This window comes from Borostomias antarcticus (assembly GCF_949987555.1).
Source record: "Borostomias antarcticus genome assembly, chromosome: 9".
NCBI lineage: Eukaryota > Metazoa > Chordata > Actinopteri > Stomiiformes > Stomiidae > Borostomias > Borostomias antarcticus.
In genome coordinates, this window is record NC_140242.1 from 24402040 (window position 1) to 24424593 (window position 22554).

At 43.7% G+C, this 22554-nt stretch overlaps 1 protein-coding gene across 1 annotated transcript; it reads right to left on the bottom strand.

Annotated features, from left to right (window-relative positions):
• Window positions 1-277: 277 nt before the first annotated feature.
• Window positions 278-15902, bottom strand: itga6a (integrin, alpha 6a; the record flags this gene model as incomplete). Its single annotated transcript, XM_084442927.1, has 25 exons — window positions 278-442; window positions 1300-1425; window positions 1632-1730; window positions 1848-1964; window positions 2043-2141; window positions 2257-2433; window positions 2549-2651; window positions 2756-2827; window positions 3055-3134; window positions 3270-3356; window positions 3465-3612; window positions 3727-3842; window positions 3981-4133; window positions 4233-4402; window positions 4486-4547; window positions 4650-4739; window positions 4911-5038; window positions 5450-5544; window positions 5645-5838; window positions 6246-6459; window positions 6924-7055; window positions 7781-8042; window positions 8189-8268; window positions 8372-8499; window positions 15724-15902. 25 exons carry the CDS (start codon window positions 15900-15902, stop codon window positions 278-280), a joined length of 3276 nt encoding a protein of 1091 aa, XP_084299053.1.
• Between the last annotated feature and the right edge of the window lie 6652 nt (window positions 15903-22554).

Consider the following 22554-nt stretch of genomic DNA (forward strand, 5'->3'; position numbering starts at 1 on the left):
GCATACCTGACGTCCACAAAAATATATTTAACGTTTCTTTTTCACACAAACAGAAGATGTGATGCCTCTCCGTTGCTCAACTAGGATTTCATCTTCAGGTGAGGAACCACACTGAGAACTGAAGTTTCTCATTCGTTTCTCAGTTGTATGCCTTTGAGTTGTTGGAGTTCAGCGTGTGCAAAATAAAGAAACATCAGTATGTTTTTAACTCATAATGTGTAAAAAAAAAAAAAAAAAAAGGTCCTCAAAATACACCCTAACAGTCAAGAGTGTCTGATCATGAGTAGCTCTCATTCTCGCTCCAGGTTGTCATCCATGGTTTCCTCTCAAAAGAATCTAGTTTGACTTTCCCATCTTTAAAAAGACGGGCCTCTTTTCTGATCCGCACAGCATGGTATCTTGGAACACTGTCGTCATATTTGGAGCGTTTGAAAAATCCACACTGAGAAGGAAAATGATACAAATTATTAAATTAATCAATTAATTAAATACTAATCAAGCAATGGTTACATAAATATATTGCATATGCATAATATATCTCATAATATTATACATATTGCAGGTAAACAGGCTGCTTGTGTGAGCGCAAGCTTCACATGGAAAGAGTAGTATTCAAAACAGAAAACATTCCAGAGCAACCATGCCTAGAAAAACACAACTCAGAAATGCTCTTGATAGGTTGAGATAGATTTAAAGGATAGGTCAGAAAAACAGGGAAATGCCATGAATGCTGATGAGGAAAGCACAGAGTTCAATATAAAACGGAGAAAAAGACTCATACAGAACATGTACTGTACATCTAAACAGCAAGGTGTTGCAAGCCCAGCGACACCAGCACATGTATTGTATGTTTCCGTTTGAGTGTGTTTCTTTGAGACAGCAGCTGATACGTCAGGGAAGCGTTTCCTCTGAAGCGGAGGTGAGTTAGTGCTGGTTAATCCCACACTCCATGCCGACACGGCTGTTTTACCCCCGGTCTGAGAGCGCTCAGGCCTCTGTGGTGAGTTTGTCTTTGTCAGACGGCTGAACATGGATCTCAGCCTTGTGATATGCAGCATCGTACTGGTCTTTTGGCGGTCTCTTGAAGAAACCACACTGATGGGGGATCAAGGCGGGATGAATCATTGGGAATGGTATTGAAACAGAGACTATAGCACTGCGAGTATCAATTCATCATTCATCTGAAAACATATTATGACATCCTCCTGCAGATATGAAGAGAACGTGTCCTGTGTGTCTCCTGATAGATTAGAGAAGTAGAAACCATGACTGGTGAACGCTTAGGGACTGTGGGCCTACCTTCCAGAGCAGGAACACTAGCAATGCCAACATCAGGATGCCAGCCAGCACTGCCACCAGGATGATCCACCAAGGAACCCTCCCATACTGGGCAACGGCCTTCTCTGGGAACACAGTTACCCTCACCTGGAACAGGAGAGAACAGTAGGGCTGATTTTACCTGTCAAAGTCCCTTGATAAAATGTTTTTCCCCACTGTGTTAAAAGTGATCTAGTTTATAGGAGTAGGGAGGCATAGTAGTTTATTATGCTGGTAATAGTGGTTGATTATACTGGTAATAGTAGTTGATCATACTGGTAATAGTAGTTGATCATATACTGCTAACTGCTTACCTGTGTCGCTGCATCTCTGAGCACTACGTTGTTTACCGGAGCGTCAAGGCTGAGTGAAGCTTTCACAATAATATCAAGGTAGTTCATAGACGCATAGTTCTGTTAAGAAAACCAAATATTTCATCATGACAAAACAAATAGTGTGCATGTGTGTGTGTGTATGTGTATGTGTATGTGTGTGCGTGTGCAAGTGTACATGCAAGTTCCTCATCTTACCTCAAGAAATGTAGAATTCCACAGACGGGCCCTCAAAGCAATCACTGCAGTATTGTCCAAGCCCTGTAGGGGGCACCTGATCACCACACATTTAGCATCGTAGCCATTGCCGCACATCTGAGGGAATAGTCTTTTGTTAGACAGACATCCTGGCTGCATGTGAAAAAGTGTATTACAACCTACAGATAAACTCACCAATATTTTGTGCTTTCTATGGTCTGATAACAGAGAGAGTTTGCCTCCAGATGGTTTTCTTTGACCTGTTTCACGCTTCTTCCTGGATGTGGTTGATTCCTGAAAAAAATTATCATGATTTAGTGTTTGAAATTAAAAGAATCATAACGATAACTGTTAATACCTTCTCTAAACAAAACATGCAGTTGTTATTGAAGAGAAATGCATCGGCTACCTGAATGTGTTTGAGAGGGTTGATCTCGGTCTCGGGAGAGCAGGGGACATCCTCTAGACCGCTGGAGCTGATCTTCACCAGGTAGAGGAGCCACTTTCCATCCACGTTCTCTTTAGGCCACTGGATGTTCAGAGAGGCCGTGCCAAACGACTTCAGAGGCTTACCCAAATTGATTACCTGGAGAGCAAGATCAGTTTCCATTATGCACAAAGGTTGTAACATAATCCGATACAAACTTAGTTCCTGGCATTTGAGAGGTTGCAGACAAACAATAATCATAAATATTATTTACCCTGAATTCATAGTCTATCAAACTGCCGATCTCATCCTCTTTCTTGATGGCACTTTCACCTTTCACCTCACCGCCAAAATACACCTGAGAGGGTCTGGCCACCCTGGTGAGATACAATTACACTTAGATTGAATTTAAATTTAATTGAATTGTCAACATTTATCAATACCATGCAGCGTCAACATTCATACATGGTAGGATACTCACCCTGCAAGTAAGAGCTCAATCACCACTTTGGCCTTGGCTTTCACCACAGCCATAGTTTCCTGAGTACTGGTCCTAGAGGAGGAGAGGGATGATGGTCAGATAAACCTACAGCCTGCCTTGATATGAGAATGATAAACCTACAGCCTGCAGTGATATGAGAATGATAAACTTACAGCCTGCAGTGATATGAGAATGATAAGCCTGCAACCTGCAGTGATATGAGAATGATAAACCTACAGCCTGCAGTGATATTTCAGGTAAGACCCTCTGTCAGCCTGAGCTAAGAATGCAGTACTAACGTTTGAAGCTGCAGGTCAATGTCGATTTCTGTCGTGTTGAGGGAGATTCCTGAGGTGCTCAAGATAATGTAGAATGTAACCTGCGGAAAAAAAAACATGTCTCATTTAACACGCATTTCCAGCAAACGCTTGTAAGGTTTTATCTACATACATTAAAACAAGTACATACCTCTTTAGTTTTCTCTACATACATTAAAACAAGTACTGGTACATACCACTGAATCTCTTTTGAACGGATTCCCCAGTTCACACTCTGCTTGGGAGCCGTTCTGATTGGCGAAGCAGATCAGTGGTTTTTCCCTCTGCAGGAAGAGAGTCCATGTTAAAGATCAACTGCTTAACAGACTGGCTGTGAATGTAAACAGGGTGAGGAAGAGATGTTAATTCTCCATCCTTACCGTTGTTTTGTGTGAGCGGAAGCCGGAGTACGACAGCGCGTTGGGGAAGGTGCCCACCAGCTTGGCCTCATGGGCGTCGTCACCGTTCCTGTTCTTGACCGTCACCTCCAGAGCGATGTCCTTCTGGTCACTCAGAGAGATCACTGGTAGGCCGTTCTCTCTACAGAGGCACAGCCGTCATCCACTTGTTAAAAACATGTAACTCCCCTCTCATTCTACCACATTATTTCTTTGTGGTAATCCACCCAAACAGTACATACTACATAGTACTCACATGGGTAATGGGGGGAAGACATCTTGGTTGGTTTCTTTGTAGCAGAATCTGTATTGCAATTGTAAGTTACTCTGGCAAATATTATCATTTCCACATCCCTCCTTCAAGAAGTTGACCTGCAGAAGCAAATCAATAGGCAAACGTTCATCGTACAGTGCGGACTTCAGAGCATTAAGCAAAATAATGACACACATTCAACTGTAGGGAGATGCTGATATGAGCTGTTGTGTTGTAAAGCCGCATGGTTAGTTTACCTCATTGATGACCTTGCTGGGCTGGGAGGAGTCCAGAACAGGCACCAGCTGGGGAAGAGAGTCCTGCCTCTTCTGACGCTTGGTACCGACGTGTCCGTGGATGGCGACCGACACCTCGATGGGAACACCGCGAAGCTTGTCCCTGATGTTGTCCTACAGGCGGGAAAAAAAACATCCGTATCGGTACATCTTCACGACTAAACTTCTCAGCTAAATTCCGAGGTCTCCTGGGAGTTTGGCAGAATCAGATACCTGAAGTTTGACTTTTGTCTTGATGCAGGTCTTCTTGTTCTGCCCTCGGAGCTCCAGTGTGCCGCTGGACTGGAAATCCTGGTCGGAGTGGGACTTGTTGAGGAACAACACCCTGGAGAGTAGACCCAGCCTCCTCCGCTCCGCCTCCGCCTCAAACGCATAGCGGATAGCTGAGGAGACAGCGAGGTAAGTAAGAGAGCGCTCAGTTGTGTTGAAGTTATGGGAAACCAGTTAACTAGAGAGTTCCACTTACTCAGTTTGGGGTTGTAGGACGCTGGGTTTGCTTTGTAGGTGAAGCACGCCTCCACATTCAAGCTACGGACACCAAATGGATCATGTCATGTGTAGTAATGGACCACAGTAGGTTGTAAGTTCTTTCAAATAAGCAACATCATTATAATCTGATTACCAATTTACCAAATACTGTTGCCACAGGTTTTCTTCGTAAGGTCTATTTCCCGAGGAGTAATTTTCATATCCTTCTTGATGCTTACGACTGGCCTTGCCCTGAGATCAGAAGGGTGGTTGTTATATTGATACATATAACACATCTATGAGGATATGACGTTCTCTACACTGGCTCCCAGTAGGAGCTCAGATCAATTTTAAAGCTCTGGTACTAATGTAATGTAATGTACTGTTATGTAATGACTGAGTGATGTAGGACAAGATAACTACCTGTAAATGAACACAGCATCTGAGAGAGAACCAACAGCCAAGTCAGGATACGAGTTTTTATCCAGGTCCATGTTCCCAGCCAGAGAATATCCAAATAATCTGATGTTGTTGTGTTTCCCCTGTAGGATCTTTAATGACACAAAAACACATGAGGAAAACCTTGGATAGCTGGATAATTGACATAGTGGGTAGTTGATATAATGGGTAGTTGACATAGTGGATAGTTGACATAGTGAGTAGATAACATAGTGAGTAGTTGACTTTGTGTGTAGATGAGATAGTGGGTAGTTGACATAGTGGGTAGTTGACATAGTATAGAAGGTAGTTGACATAGAGCGTAGTTGACTTAGTGGGTAGATGACATAGTGGATAGTTAGCATGGTGAGTAATTGACATAGTGGGTAGTTGACTTAGTGGGTAGTTGACATAGTGGGTAGTTGACATAGTGGGTAGTTGACATGGCATCCTAGCAATGCCCCATCAGCCTGTAATGTATGAGGTCACAACATGCAGGGCCAATCCATCTCCAGAGAACCAACCTGAGCAGGCTTGGTGTTGATTCCTCTAGCAGAGCCGTGGTAAATGTAGACCTTTCCTGCCCCTGCATCATCATAGGGAGCTCCCACAGCAATGTCTGTGACAAGAAAATACTTTTAGAACTAGTATGGATAGAAACAGCCACAGAAAGTACTGAATAGTGCTTGAGAGCAGAGCCACAGGTGCCAGCCGCTCACCATCATACGAGTCTTGATTGATGTCGCCAATGTTTTCCACGGCCAGTCCAAACATGGAGTCTTTGGTTCCATTGAGGCGGATTGGGGTGATGTTGTTCCACTTTCCTGCCTGGTTGATGTAGACATAAACAGCTCCTCCGATGTCTCCTTCCTTCATAAAGAACTGAGGGGCTCCCACAACAATATCTTGCCACCTAGTTTAACAAAACAGAACAACACGTTTGCTACAGGGCCAAACATCTAGGTATCAGTCAATCTGATATTACTTATTGAATTACTGGTGGGGAGGGGGGGGGGCACTTGTGTTCGTAGTGTACCAATGTCACATACTGTACTGTAAGTAGAGTAGCTGTATGCACATCCGACCTGTCTTTAGGCCAGATGCAGAATAAAAAATACCAATCTATTAGAGGAAAAGCATATCTGCACACTGGATTATAGCTCCCAACACTTTATTCGATATAACGTTTCAAACACACAGGGTCTTCTTCAAGCAAAATTACTAAAGGAGACCCTGTGTGGTTGCAACGTTGCTCGAATAAAGTATTGGGAGCTCTAATCCAGTATCCGGATATCCTGCTCTTCTACGGACTGTACATACCCATCGCCGTTCAGGTCGACCACGGCCACGTCGTATCCAAACGAGGACGCCAGTCCCGGCCCTTCCAGGATGTGCTCTGGGGAGAGCCGGGTGGACGCCTCGCTCTCCTTCCTCAGCATCACCACCGCCCCGCAGTGATTGGCTCTCGGGGCACCGGCAACCACAGTCAGGCCACGCCCCTTGGTGATGCTATGACCGGAGTCAAGGGAGAACCCTAAAACGTGGAACAGTTAGGGTGAGCGTCCGTCTACCTTAATACAGCGCAGCACGTTTCATTGAGCGTGACACAGTGCATTCACCTTTCATGATTAATGAAGGTGGATTTCAGATGTAAATCGGGTATTATGTATCAGCATACAGTCTCCATGCATACAAATGATTTATCAGAGTAATAACATGCAAAGAACAAAAACATTCTAGGCCATCCACAAGTTAGCTAGCATGGACATTGGGTGGTGAGTATTATGGTATGTTTCAGGCACCTGAAAGATCACAAACCTAAGTAACTATTGGCCATCACATCGAGAGCTCCTTCAGAGTTGGCCTGCAGGGGGAGCGACTTGTATAAAAACTGATCAGGATACTAGAAGACACGCTTGTCAGAAACAGGATACCTAAAAATACCAAACACAGATCACACAGACAGAGTAACATCCCGCCTCGTGGTTGGACACCCACCTAAGTAGCTGTTAGCGGGCACAGGCACTAGCCTAGGGTCCAGGAGGTTTTCATCCCCAACTTCAAAAGGGCCATCGTCATAAAATCCCATTTCCAACAGAGTGTTGTTCTTCTGCTCTACGCGTACGATGCCTGCAGGGGTGGAGAGTGAACGATGCTCATGGAATCATGCTTGAGAAGATCGATGAATGTTAATCATGGGGTTTAACAAAACAGCAGGCTTACATCTAGATATGAAGACCAGAGGTGATGTGACAATAAATGAAAAACTGTCAATAGCTCTTGACCGACTAGAAAAATACTAAAATGTGACTGAATAAATAATTTCTGCAGATGGTGGCTATAAATAGCATTGCATGTGTAGAATGGTATGGCATTGACTGATGAATATGCTGCTATATATTTTCCTTGCCTCTAGAGGACAATATGCTTCTTTGAATTAAGTACCCAAGCACTCATAAGAATGGAGGCCTAAAAGACTTTGTTTAATTGGAGAGAGCACTTGGCTTGCACCTTCATCAACATCTCAATTCAGAGCTCATAATACATCAACCTTTAAATATCCATCAAAGAAAATAAGAACCTATTTTTGTGCTAAGTGCACTCAATATTTCTCGCCTCTGCTGAGTTTGGTGCACAATGAAAACGTTTGAAAATTGCGTTTGGTGCGTCTTCATTGCACACCAAAGTCGGTGGAGGAGAGAAATATTGAGTTTGTGATGGACTAAACTTAGCCCTTAACACTTTTTTTTGTGCACCGGCACGAAAATAGGGCCCACTGTTTAATTACAAACGGTCCTAATCATTCCATCACATATGATTCCCTTTGTGAGTACTCAGTCATAACACCCCCATACCTTTCCAGTTGTAGGCCCCTGGTGCTCCAAACACCACATAATGGTAGTCCTTAGTGAAGGTGGCCGAGAGCCCCTGCTGGCAGGAGCCGAACCTCTCGTGGCCCCTGGCTCGGCCCTCGCAGAACTTCCAGTTCCCCCCGTCCTCGTCCGATTGGCTGTCTATGGTGAGGTCCTGGCTCAGGACGTAGCAGCGGCCTGTGATGTCTCGGGACTCCTGGGGGGTGTTCACGAACAGGCGGCGCTGGTAGCGATGGGCGCAGGTCTGCAAGGACAAGGCCAGGAGAACCGGTTAGTCTCTGTCCCGCCAGGCAACACTGATCAGAGAAGCTATGCCAAACAACGCCTTTCATGACCACAGAACCAGCCCAGGAATCACGCCGCGGATGGCATCATGGCCATGTGACCCACCACGATCTTCCCTCCAGGTCCCTGGCTCTGAACGGTCACTCCCAGCCACTGGTCCTCCTTGTTCTCCACTCTGATGTCCTCTGTGGGAACCCGTCAACAAGAAGGGGGGTTACATGGATTGCATTCTTACATTGTGATGAACAAACACATACTTTGTATGAACAAGTAGAAGTCTCTCCTCACCTTCGTTGTCAAAGTCGATGCGGTCACAGTCGTCGGATTGGGTGGTGATGTCACACTTGTACAGGCCTCCTGTGATGAGGGCTTTCTGATTGGCCAGCCCTTTGGCTCTGGGAGCTCCAATCAATAATCTAGAACATAAAATAATATTCTCTGTTCCTGCTCATCCTACAAGATTAAGACCAGCATGTGACACGAGCAGTTTGATACACTATATGGACAAAAGGATTGGGCCACCTACACATTACACCTACAGGAGCTTTTATGACATCACATTCTAAATTCATCGGTATTCATATGGAGTTGGTCCCCCCTTTGCAGCTATAACAGCTTTCACTCTTCTGGGAAGACTTTCTACAATATTTTGGAGTGTGTCTGTGGGAATGTTTGCCCATTCATCCAGAAGAGCATTTATGAGGTCAGACACTGATGTTGGACGAGAGCGCCTAGCTCACAATCTCCGTTCTAGTTCATCCCAAAGGTGTTTGATGGGGTTGAGGTCAGGGCTCTGTGTGGGCCAGTCAAGTACTTTTACACCAACCTCACCTAACCATGCCTTTATGGACCTTGCTTTGTCCACTGGGGCACAGTCATGCTGGAACAGAAAAGAGCCTTCCCCAAAATGTTCTCACAAAGTTGGAAGCATAGAATTGTTCAAAATGTATTTAACATTTCCCAAGCATTAACATTTCCCTTCACTGGAACTAGGCCAACCCCAGAAAAACAACCCCAGACCATTATCCTTCCTCCACCAAACTTGGTATGTCCCAATACTTTTGTCCATATAGGGTAGCCTATGTCTGGAAATCCAATGCTGCAGCTGTCATACTGAATAATGCATACAGTATTATAACAGTTAGAGCACAACACATCCCAATGACATGGCGAGAATGGAGAGCATAACCCTATTCATGGAGGACATTGAACTAGAAAGCACCAGGCTACTTCCAGTCTTTAAAACAGGCCAACATAAAACCACCTCAGTGCATGCATGGACATAATGAGTACACCTTTCATCGCTATAAAGATCATTTAAACACTTCACAGAAGTGCAGATAGTTGGCAGGGCTTTTGAAGATTTGCCATTATGAAAGAGCTTTTTTCTGGTACAGTATTTCAACTGGGCCGCCCCAGTGAAATATTCTGTGAACAGCAGCCAAACAGAGCACTTGTCGTGAGCCGTCTGGGTGAGGAGACAGAAGACTACTGTGCTGTGAGCAGCGGAGCACTGGGGCAGACAATTTAATCTGGAGCATGCTCAATAATGTGATTGTCTTGTACAACATTAGCTCACTGACCACAACTTCACAACACAATCACCCTATAAGCCCCTTAAAAGGTCTCAACCAGAGCAGAGGGACAAATATGTGTTTCAGGTTTAAATTATGTGTGCAGCCAAAGCCACTTGGTCTACATCTACAGCATGCAACAACACTTCATGAGACCTAGGACTGATGTTGTGATTGAGTGTGACATTTATAAGTAATATATCGGATGGCTGTTAGGAATTTGTCTGTATTTGTCACTTGAGTATCATGCGCTGCCAGACCCAGTTTTTGTGGACATCATTGTGGACCAACCTACCAACCGACCGACCATTAGACAGAGCGAGTTATAGTGCTGGTCGCAGCCAAAAAAACGATTTCTGTCAGCCTAACTGTACAAGAGAAGAGACTAACACACAGACAGCTCACTGTTGAACACAGTGACAGAGGAAAAGAAACTGCCCCAGGACTAGATTGGGTCACTTTTTCCAGTTTGGACAGAGAGCCACAACCCTTCGAAACCCTGAGAAAAACACCATTGGTAGTGTCAGAGCATTCACTCCCTGAGACCGTATGTATAGCACACTTCCCTTAGTGTTGTTTGTCATATTACCTTGAGGAAGTAGTATATTATATGAATACAGTCCCAACTATACACACAGGCACAAAGGAACTACAAAAAGGAAACCTAGCTTATGCTGTAATAAAGATGTTTAGGAGTGGACTATAGCTGTAACACAGTAGTTACTTTGAGGGAGTTTCCCCAAATAACAAACAGGGAATCCTCTCCACCCTCTTCCTCTGCTCGGCATGATTCCATAGTCTCCTCTGTGAAACCAGCTATTGATTCCTTGGTTAGTGTCACGGTCCCTCATTTACCAAACAAGGCCTCCCTGGAGGAGATCTGGTGGAAGGTGACAGGATCCAAGCCCTTTCTCCCTCTCCTCCCCTCAATCAACAGCCAGTGACATGCAAATACCAGCAGAGTCAATACAAAGACTTTCACTTCAATTTCACAGTCCAGCTGCTAAACTCCAATCCGAGGACAACTCAAGGCTCAGTGGACTTAGAGAATCACCATTTGATTATTGCAGCGGTATTCTTTTGTGCGTCAGACCCATGAATGCCAGCTCCGCAGTACCATAGGGAATGGTGAAAAGGGAAAGCACACGTACTTGTAGAGCTTGTAACACAAAGATAAAGGGGCCTGTATCTGCCAGTTAACAGTGGGGCTTCTCAGTGGTAGTTGTAGAATCTGGCAAGTGGCTGAAGGGTAACATTGACATTTACATGCAACACTCTAGTCTTTGCATCCCAAGTCTGGTGGACACACATGAAAACAAGCTGCTCAGTTACAGAAGGGGAAAACATGCTGTTTCATCATCATCTGACTTACATATACTCACTTACATAATGTATATAGACAAGCATTTCACCCTTCTGATATGATTACCATTCACATTCCATCCTACTTTAGATGGAGAGAACATTATATAAGAATCAAAATCAAGCTTGGATGGATTTTATAACCTTAACTGAGAGGGTGGGCATCAATGCATGGCACACTATGCAGTGCATCTGTCATTACAGTGGATCTGTAAGTAAATAGTGCCCAAACTGGGAACATGAGACAGTACGCTAAGCTGACCTCGCTGACCTTTGTTCACAGATGTGCTGTGATGCTTCCCCAGCTGTGCACTCAGAGCCAGCAGAGACCCTGCAGCTGTTCCAACTGTGTCAGTTTACCCCCACACACACACACACACACACACACACGCACACAAACAGGCACACGCAAACACGCACACACACACAAACACACACAAACACACACATGCACACACATGCACACACATGCACACACACACACATACAGACACACACACACACACACACACACACACACACACACACACACACACACACACACACCACTTGGCCCTGGCCAGAGGCTGGCTTGATACACACACCATCAACCAGGGCTAATGTGAGAATTAGCCATGGCTATAGTCTTAGATTCTGTACCGAATACAGTAGCCACATATCATACCTGTTAAATGTGGTATGCATAACATAGCTGATATTGCCTGAGAAGAAAGAGTGAGCCTGAGTGATCCAGCAAAACTGAAGATCTCCAGTAGGCTTTGAACGTCATGTTTGACGAGAAAACGTCTACAATCGATCTATCATGTTAGACGTGCACAGATGGCCAGGCGTGATATCGGATGGCCTTTTCAATGGTGTCACTGTGAAGGTATCCTAACCACATCATCGATCCACACAGCTATTCACGGAAGACGTAACCGATTCATTGTGTTGTGTTCAATGTATCAAATGGAAAAAGGTGGATCTCTACTGATCCCTTCACCTCGCCAAGCTACTGTATATGAGTAACCAGAAGGAAAGTGTGCCACAAAATATAGGAAGTTACTCAAAACTAGGTTGTGCTTTCAATGCAGCCATCAGGGAGTTTCAGAGATACAGTTACACAATGATTGTTCAGCTCATTCATATTATATGTGAGAATTTCACAGAGACACCAGCGGTAGACCTCCAGGGGCTTTAGGTTGGCAGCGACACAACCAACGTTGTTTTACGATCGGTGGCCTACAAGGTTACCTAACATCACGGGAGGTGGCGAGAAGTTTTTATTTTGGTTGACGCCCAGACAGGATGGAAATTAGTCTACGATGGAGCCACACCAGCTGAGATAATTAATCATGCAGCTTATCAGATTGATCTGCTCTGTCATGTTCAGACTGCTCTGTCATGTTCAGACTGCTCTATCATGTTCAGACTGCTATGTTATGTACAGACTGCTATGTTACGTACAGACTGCTATGTTATGTACAGACTGCTATGTTACGTACAGACTGCTATGTTACGTACAGACTGCTATGTTATGTACAGACTGCTATGTTATGTACAGACTGCTATGTTACGTACAGACTGCTATGTTATGTACAGACTGCTATGTTATGTACAGACTGCTATGTTATGTTCAGACTGCTATGTTACGTACAGACTGCTATGTTATGTACAGACTGCTATGTTACGTACAGACTGCTATGTTATGTTCAGACTGCTATGTTATGTACAGACTGCTATGTTACGTACAGACTGCTCTGTCGTGTACAGCAGTTCTAGGCCAAGCTCTTCTAAAGAAAGGAGGCATCCACTCTGTAAATGCTTTAGCTAACATACTGTTTAATGCTCGTAATGCACGAGGTACCGACAGGTTGCATTTATAATCCTGCACTGATAATCTGGCTGCCATCAAAAGGTAAGTGTTAAACATGGACAACACCCAAAAGGCTATATGCCCTTGCAGATGTGACTTGATGGTTTTCCTGTTTCCTGTGTTCAGTAACCAGACGCCTGGTTAATGTGCAGGGCTTCACGTTAGGCAGGGCTGCACATTAACTATTTATGTGCTCAACTGAGCTTTCACTTGGTCTGCTGATCAGCTGATCATCTCCGGTCCTATGAGGAGATCCCTGGGAGATCCCAGCCAGGTGGAACGACTGTGATGTTCCCGCTACACTGCTAGGAACTGTTTTCTCCTTTGTTTACAATCATTTTTATTGGTGCATTATATTTTTTTAAGAATGCCATGACTAATTCATCTCCAGTATTTCATGTCTTTGCTATGTTGTTCCTCTGTTTCCTTTGTTCATTATAGGAAATGAGAACTAATAGGTAAATAGCTTTGCAGCCTAAATGCAACCCCTTGTGTGTGGTTTCTCTAGTACTAACACTCTTTAAAAAAAGAGAGCTATATAGAAGCATCTCTCTCCCTCTCTCTCTCTCTCTCTCTCTCTCTCTCTCTCTATCTCTCTCTCTCTTTCTCTATCACAGCGGGAGAATCTTTACCTCTGAGCGTCTGGGATACAGCCAACTGTCAGGCTCCTGGCACATTCCAGTCTTCTGTTTGCCCCACAAATATCATGAAACGATCTACTCCTCACATTCCCTCTGCAGCTACCTATCTCTGAGTGGATATCCTGTTTCATTCAGGTTAGCATGCAGGCAGCACATTCAACCACAAATTTCAGCAGAACTTTTTAAAAAGTTTTCTTTTTTTTTTTTATACATGTCTTACTACCAGCATTCAATATGAACAACACCATTAACTGTGAGGCCTCAAATGTTAGGGTGAAAGCCAAAGACCCATCCAGATAACATTCCTCACAGAAGATCTAGATCTAGGGTGAGCTGGCACTGGTGGCTGAGCCTCCCCATCTCCAACATAATGCAGCCAGTGGCCTTTGGCTGTCTACCAATTGGGCGCGGGCTTGTTGAGGCTCCCCCTGGTTGTTTGTGGATGTGACAGGCTTTGACATGCAGTCTCCCCTTGCCATTCTCACAGGTAGCTGAAACACACACCTGTGAGGCATGGGTTGGTCACAGATTGGCTCACTGCACAAACAACCTCAGGACAGGCCAGAAGTAGCATAACTAGCATTGCCATTTGCAGACAATAGGCATACTAAAATATTCAATTATCATGATGTGAGAGGCTGATGTTTACCTGACCATGCCTTTAAAGTAATTATGGACTCTTAATTGTTTATAGTTTGAACAAGCTATGATTGTTGTTTGTATTTGCAATGTGTGACAGCTGTGTGACAGTAAGACATCTGAGTGTGTTCGACCTGGACTAGTGCCCTTAACACTCTCACTCTAAAACAATAATTCACCTCCACTCATGTCCACTGCCTGTCTTGGGTAAATGTTTACTCGTCTACCATTCCTCCTATAAGGGAAACATTTCGGCTACTTTAAAGGGATAGTGTGCTATTTTGGACATTTAGCCCTATTTGTGGTCTGTCTACCATGAACCTGAAACATAGAGACCATAATTTCACTGATCGTTCCAGTATTGAGCTAGCTGCAGTTTTTATGCAGGCTCTCACTTGGCTACAATGGAAGTCAAAGGGTCATACGTAAATGCGTAAAAAAAAGAATTAAAAAAAAAGATCAATGTGCTTTTCTGAGACGGGAAGCACAGGGTGTAATTTTACCAGTCTCAGTATGCTCTCCTGTGAAATGTATCACAATCCGAATATTTTAAGGTGTTTGGCATGACTTGCACATATTCCTCAGTGAAAACAAGTGCAAGGGGAATGCTTCCCGTCTCGGAAAACCACTTTATAATAGTTTTTCCAACGCATTTACATATGCCCCATTGGCTTCCATTGTAGCCCTGTGAGAGCCTGCATAAAAACTGCAGCTAGAGAGAACTACAGCCTACTCTGAACGGACCAACACTTTCAAGCTTGGCGTGAGTTTGACATTTAACAAATATCTATCTACTTTGTATATTGACTAGGCCTATCTGTTACTGTTAGAGAGTTATGCCATAGATCCCCTCTATATCATCCTCTCTCAATAGGGGTATATAATCACTTTTTTTATTTACCCTTATTTTTTATTTTTTTTTACAAATTGAATCAACATGCACAATGTATTGACTGACAAAGCCCGCTACCTCAGTTTCAGCATTGTTAACTTGTAGCAAGGTTCCAGTCAAAGGGCATTCAAACACAATGAGTGCCCCCCACGCACTAGTGAATATCAATCCGTCATTGTGCCCCTACAAGCATTCAGCATGTAAGAATGCAAAACTTTCGACTTTGGGGTTTGTGGGTGAAATGCATTGACATCGTGCCTGAATGTCGCCTAATTGTTTTGATCATTATCAAATTAATTTCCCAAGTTTCTTCCTACGGAGCTTTTTAAAGTCCATCTATGTAATCTATCTAGACAATTAGGCTACCCTTTTTCTTGACTGTGCATGATATTTGTCTTAAGAGTGATGATAGGCTAATGTTATTCACTAGGCATCGTTCAACAAATATTAACTGGTGAACGCGCAAATAAGGCATAGGCTATCCTCTCAGCAAAAAAAGTCATAGCTGAATTTGGTGAATGAACCTGCTCCAGTGCGCCAGTGTTCAGCGCTCTCTGACTCTGGAGACGCTGAACAAACCTTCTCAATGAACGCAACAGATACAAGGCTACAAAAGAAATAGTCCTAAATCCTCCTAAATTAGAACAAGACAAACAACCACTTAATTAACCACTTACATTCTTTTGTCGGGATTCAGTTGCCGATGCATGGCAAGAGAGAATCCGAATAGACTGCCAGGTACTCCGTCTTTCCTGAGAACATTGTTGGTATCAAGGTTGAAGGCTGATATAAAAGTCCATTCTAACGAATATAGTAGCGCAGCATAAACTGCTAAATGTCTTCTTGAGAGACCCATTGCGTTCTGGACCTAACCGTTATCCCAGCGGTCCGAGTCGTGCCGATGGACCCGTGTTCTCTGCTGAATGCGGCCGTTGTTTCCCGGGGTTAAGGATTAGAAGTTTGTGCGGCCCAGAGCCCCTCCTCCTGGCCCCGACACACATAGCCTTTACGTCACCCCAGTGACAGAACAACTAATCAATTAGACCAAAACCAACAGCACTATAGTCACTCAAACCTGCCATGCCTGCCCATCAATACCAAATATCTGGCTTCTCTGACATTATCATTTTAAGGTGAAGAGATAACTTATTAATAAATGTAGGCCTGAGTGGTGATGTGCCCAAACCGTTGTTTCCTCGGTTGCCTCATATGCCTTGGAAAAGAATTCAGTTAGTTCAGTTACTAGGCTGTGTAATGACAGAGGAATGGAGTGGTGTCTGGGGCTGGGACAGTAGGCTATCGGATGTAGCATAGATGGACAGCAGGTCAACTGTGACGCTAATCAGCTGGACAGATGAACCTCCCAAATCCAGGCAGACAAAGGAGATGGGCAGGACTGGCACACTGGTGCGCTGACCACTGCTCGCGCCTCTTTGTGTTCACTAAGCTGCAAGGAATGGAACTTCTCAAATTCCATGATTCAGTAGAAACCTCCTGGAATGCGAAGGATACCTTGTTGATTTTAACGATCTTTGGTCAGGGAGAATAAGACAATATTGAGACAGGGAGATGCTATGAACTGTAGCTATAGTAGCCTATATATCAATCACTATGAACTGTATAGTAGTCTATATATCAATCACTGGACCCTGCTTGGTCCAGACATGTAGTTGCTCTCATCCGGACATAAATGGTGTCTAAAATATTAATGTATATTCTCATTACCAACACCTGGCGGGCAACCACCCATGTAGGCATGAATTAATAATCATCGCAAAATCATTAGATGGCCGCTCTGACCAACATTTTCATTGTTGAGATACTGCGAGTAAAGGTGGAGGAAACGCCATTCATCTCACACAGGGGAAACGTTCCATCACCATGGCACACCCCCTCTGTTCTCTTCCAAAACATGCTAGGAACATGGAACAATTGAATGAGTCACTGTGGGACAGATGACCGCCAGGATAGCGCATTCTAAAGGGCAGCCTGTCATCTGAACCACAGAGGGCACAGCTGTGAATAAGACCACTGTTGGGAGGAGGCTGAGTCAAAGTGTGGGCATTAGTCTGCCTCTTTGCTGGACAAAAGAGGTTAACAGTCTGTCGGCATATCCTGTGGGAAAAACATGACTGATAAGTGTATCTAAACCCTCAGGAGAACTGCTCCAGAGACCAGAGCCCCTGTAGAGCATAGGGTACATGGACAGACATACACATTTTCCCCTCTATTTGTTTCTGGTGTGAATGGTACCCAGGAATTTATCCATGTTTCTGACTCGACCCAGTAGCCCACGTTTGGTCATGTGTGTATGATTTTTACAGTGTGAACTGACCTGCACGAGCACAAAACAAGGTGAGCATTGTCAAGACTTCAAAGCTAAATCTGCCCCCATTTCAGCAAGGCTTACAGAAAGAGAGAAGTAGAGAGAGAAGGAGAGAGAAGGAGAGAGATAGAAGGAGGGGGAGAGAGAGGGAGAGGGATAGAGTAAAAGTAAGCAAATACTGTAACACATTCTTAATTTCTGCAGATGGCTTGGGAGGTGCCATCGTGGGGTATGTGAGTGGCAGCTGTGATGGGTGGGTACAGCAGAGATGTGTCAGAACATATAGGGAGATTTCAGTTATGAAGATCACAAGACCAGAGCCAAAGGACACGTCTCTTCACTGTTTTAATCTACTTATCTCATAAAGTAGAGAGTTTAGTACAGTACACAGTACATTGTACAGGTACGTGTATATTTCTCAGGTCACAATTCACTCAATATGTGTTAGAATAGTTATTCTTTATCAAATGAAAAGGAAGGCTCAGTTGAATGTACAGCCTGTCTATCAGTATTTATATATAGATAGATAGATAGATAGATAGATAGATAGATAGATAGATAGATAGATAGATAGATAGATAGATAGATAGATAGATAGATAGATAGATAGATAGATAGATAGATAGATAGATAGATAGATAGATAGATAGATAGATGGATGGATGGATGGATGGATGGATGGAAAAAGATGACTCATTATTAATCCCCTAAGGGAAATGTAAATGTGATTGATATAGGATTACATGCTCACAATTGAATGGGTTGAAGAAATGAACACTTCTTAGTAGATAGATACCATCATCAATACATTTGGATCTCTTTAATCTCAGAATCAGAATCAGATTTATTTTGCCAAGTAGGTTTACACATATAAGGAATTAACTTTGGTATGTTGGTGCATGACAATAAACACAGTGCAAGAACAAGACAAGACAGTGCAAAATATAATAATGATACAATAATAATCATGAAATGGCAAATACAGTACTATACAATACAATATACAATACATTCTATAAGAATGTACAAAATAGAACCGTCTCAGTGGGGATCTTGTGCCTTATTGATGAGGCTAGTTGCAGTCGAAAATAAACTGTTCTTATGCTGTGAGATTTTGTCCCTGATGGACCGCAGCCTCTGCAGGAGGGGGAGTGGTTCAAAGAGTTTGTGTCTGGGGTGGGAGGGGGCAGCCACAATCTTTCCTGTCTGCTTCAGGGCCCTGGAGGCGTGTAGATCCTGGAGGAATGGCAGGTTGCAGCCAATCATCCTCTCAGCAGAACAGATGACACATTGACTGCAGTCTGGCTTTGTCTTTGGCAGTGGCAGCAGCGTACCAGATAGTGATGGAGAAGGTGAGGATGGACTCCATGATGGAGGTGTAGAAGAGTACGATCATTGGCTTTGGCAGGTTGATCTTCTTCAGCTGCCTCATTAAGTACATCCTCTGCTGTGCCTTCTTAGTGAGGCAGCTGATGTTCAGCTCCCAGGTAGGGTCCTGGGTGAGGATGGTGCCTAGAAGGATTCCACAGAGTGTGGAGTCACCCAGGGTGATGTGGGGGTGCTGGGTTCTTTCTCATGCATTTTCTCAGAAATAATAAGGCATCAAGTAAGACAAGCATGTAGATCTCATGCAAAATGGGAGGGACTGAGACTGGAGCTCTTTTTGAGAGAATGAAGCAAGAGGTAGTGCTATATAAAACATCTTTACAGCATGGAGAACATCATCGCCTATTGAGGCACTAGGTGTAACCTCCCTGCAGAAGCATAGACACCTCACCAGCAGCATGGACGGCCATGGCTTTCATGTCCACTATTGCCCTGGGTGGGTCTGTAATATGAGCCCTCAGTACAGGTCAGCTTGGCGAGCCTGGTATTGTCCTAGATCAATGAGGACAGAGAAATTTGAGAGGGGTGGATAATGAGCAGGGGTACAGGTGGGCCTCCACAGGTGAGGAACCCTTTCTTCAGAGATTAGCTCTACCATTTGTATGAGCAAAAATAGGATTCTCTGATTTAAGTTCCAAACCATTGATAAGTGTGTTTCCCGGGCTAGACCCATGGCTATTCAAAATTGAGAGGCTTTCATCACTTAATGGCAAGAGCTTCCAGTGATCAGTCCAAGCTTCTCTTCACCATGCAGATCGATTTGGCTCATCGTTGGTAGCAGGCATGATGAGTCACTGGCTCCTTGTTCCACATTCTCTCAACTGTCCATGCTGAATTGATGACAAGCAAACTCATTTTCATCAAATCCGATTCTATTTTTTTCTGTAAATAACAGCTGGAAGTGTGGATGAAGACTGGTGTACGCCTACTTTAACTATATACCTTCCTGTGTGAAAATGTTTCATGTTTGTGAAAATGTTTGACCACAAATAAACCAAAAGCTGCTAAAATGTTCTTGTCAGAATGTTTGGTACATCTTAAGGGAATACTGCCAGCGTCAGTGTGTATATCATGCCTCCAAGTGTGCATATCTTTTTGTTGTTTTTACCCAGGGGAAGGATGTGAGGCTGGTAAAAGCTTTTTTTTTCTTTTTTTTAAATCTTGTGCAAAGTGTCAGAGAAAGTCTAAAAACAGGTGTGCTCATGAATGATACCGTGGTAGCTTTAAACTAAACTTTAACTAAATCAATTACTTACTGTTTATTGGTAAATGTTTTACTCTCAATGTTATTTTGATATTTTGTCTAGAATTCAATCAAACTCTCAAGGAAATGTCTGTACAGAAACTGTCTTGCTGTATGGACTTCCTAACTCTCACAAATACAAAGATCTTGGTTCTGGAAACATGAAACATCAGAATACGTTTTTGCGACCACATTTTACTATAGTGTTATGATACCTTCATACTAGCAGTGCTGGGCTTCTGCAGACCTATATAACCCAAACCCCTGTGCCCCTGTTGGGATTGGTGGCTGTCTGGCTCCTTCAGTTTCACCAGGATGAAATCAAAACCTGTCTAGAGGAGGAAACTAAAGCCCCACGTTAGCGGAGAGGCTGGGCGCTTGGGCCCAAACCACACAGCAGGCATAGCTCTCTAGCTCTGTCACAGGCCTGCAGCCAGCTGCTGTAACAGCGTCGAGCCACGCTGGTCACTGCAATGCAATGCAAGGACAGATGCTCCATCAGACCTCTGAGTACTACTGGGTGAGCTATCGGCACTACGCCTCCATCTGTTCACCTCTTTCATCATATCCCTGTTGTCTTACTGTCTCTCCAGATCTCTACCAGGTATCTCTATGAGGAGGTGGGACGTTAGATCAGAGAGGGCTTTCAAGTGCCATTTATATTCTCATTAATGACATCAGAGTTGAATTTGTGCCTCAGCCACCCTCATAGTTCACTACGCATGCATGGGCGCATGAAAGGAGATCTCAGGTCACAGTGATTACACACGGGATCTAATTACATCCAGGTTCAGGAGATCACTGGACTCCTTGCATGTCAGGTCACAGTGTGGACAGATTTATCATTCTAATGCATCTGCAACTCAGGCTGCACTCTTCTTAGCTTTACGGAGAATCTGTCTCATTCACCATGAAGTTAAAAGAGCACAATCTGAAACCAAGGTGACACTACAACCCATTCGTCTCTGTAATATAGTTTGGAGAGCACAGACCAACGCCCATGAATGCATTTCTTGGCACTGTGCACAGCATTGCATTGCTTAGGCTAAGAGCTCCCTGTCTCTGTGAACTTCCCATGTCAAGATGTGGCCATTTCAATTCCTCCCACTGACAATAAATGAAAGTGAATAAATTAAAATGAAACTCCCAAAAATGAATGGAGGTGAATGGCCAGCCATGTCTGGGCAGCTCGTGGACCCACCCTGTGATTCGGATCTGCTCCAAATTGGGTTCTAAGATGGCCCATGCTACACCGCTCCACTGAGTTTCATGAAAATTGGTTCAGTAGCTTTTGGGTAATCCTGCTAACAGACGAACCAACAAACCAACATACACCACCGAAAACATGACCTCTCGCTCTGCGCTGTCACTGAGGTGGAGGTAAAAACAATGTGACAAATGATAATACAACGCTGTATTATATTGTAATACTGTTATTAAATTGTAATACAACAGCATAAGCCAAACAGTGTCTTTGTAAAATGAATGGCTTCTGCACAGGAAAGTGGCAGGCTAAAACAGATCACAAAGCCTTTTCACTGTTCTCTAGTGCTTGCATGGACTTTAGGAGTGAGGCTGAAAGCTCCAGTGGAAAGCCCTGGCTCAGTGTATGAGTTCCGTGTGCCCCCGTGGGCTGTGTGAAGTGTGGTGTTAAATCACATTGTGTGAAAGGGGAGGTCCTGATCTGGCTCTGTTGTGACAGTGGCATGGCTCTTCTTTGTAGAAAGGACCGTCACAGTAAATCTGCCCTGCCCCCCCCCCTCTCACACACCTCACAAAGGACTGCCTCCATTTATGACTCCTGGGTGGGGCGGGGGTGGGGGGTTCCTCTGCATCAACAATGAGGGGAGCGAGACCTCACAGCCCCGGCAGGTCCTGCAGATGACACAGAGAATTCTGGGGGACTCCCCTTTGTTGTCCTGCAGACTGCAGGATTATGTTCCCTCAGTTCAGTTTGAGACTTTTCGCTCTGTGTTTGCAGGTTGTTCTATCATAATATTTAATGGTTCACTGTCAGATAAAAAAAAACTCAATTCGGTACTTTCTTCAATGTATAAAAATGTGTAAAAATGTATTTTTGTATCAACATGTATAATCATTCATACATACATACATACATACATACATACATACATACATACATACATACATACATACATACATACATACACTGTTTGTAAATAACTTTGGAATAAAAAATACTTAGTCAGTTGATAGTCAGTATAATCATTCATACATACATACATACATACATACATACATACATACATACATACATACATACACATACATACATACATACATACATACATACATACATACATACATACATACATACATACATACATACATACATACATACATACACTGTTTGTAAATAACTTTGGAATAAAAAATACTTAGTCAGTTGAACGCACCGCTGGGACCCTGTGTAAATATACGTTCTTGCACAAGGTCTAATCTTCAGATGGGCACCTAAATATATGTTTAGTTGCAGTGTGAAGACTTCCTTCCCCTTGTTATTGTGCTGCAGCTTGCTATTGAAGCTATTGT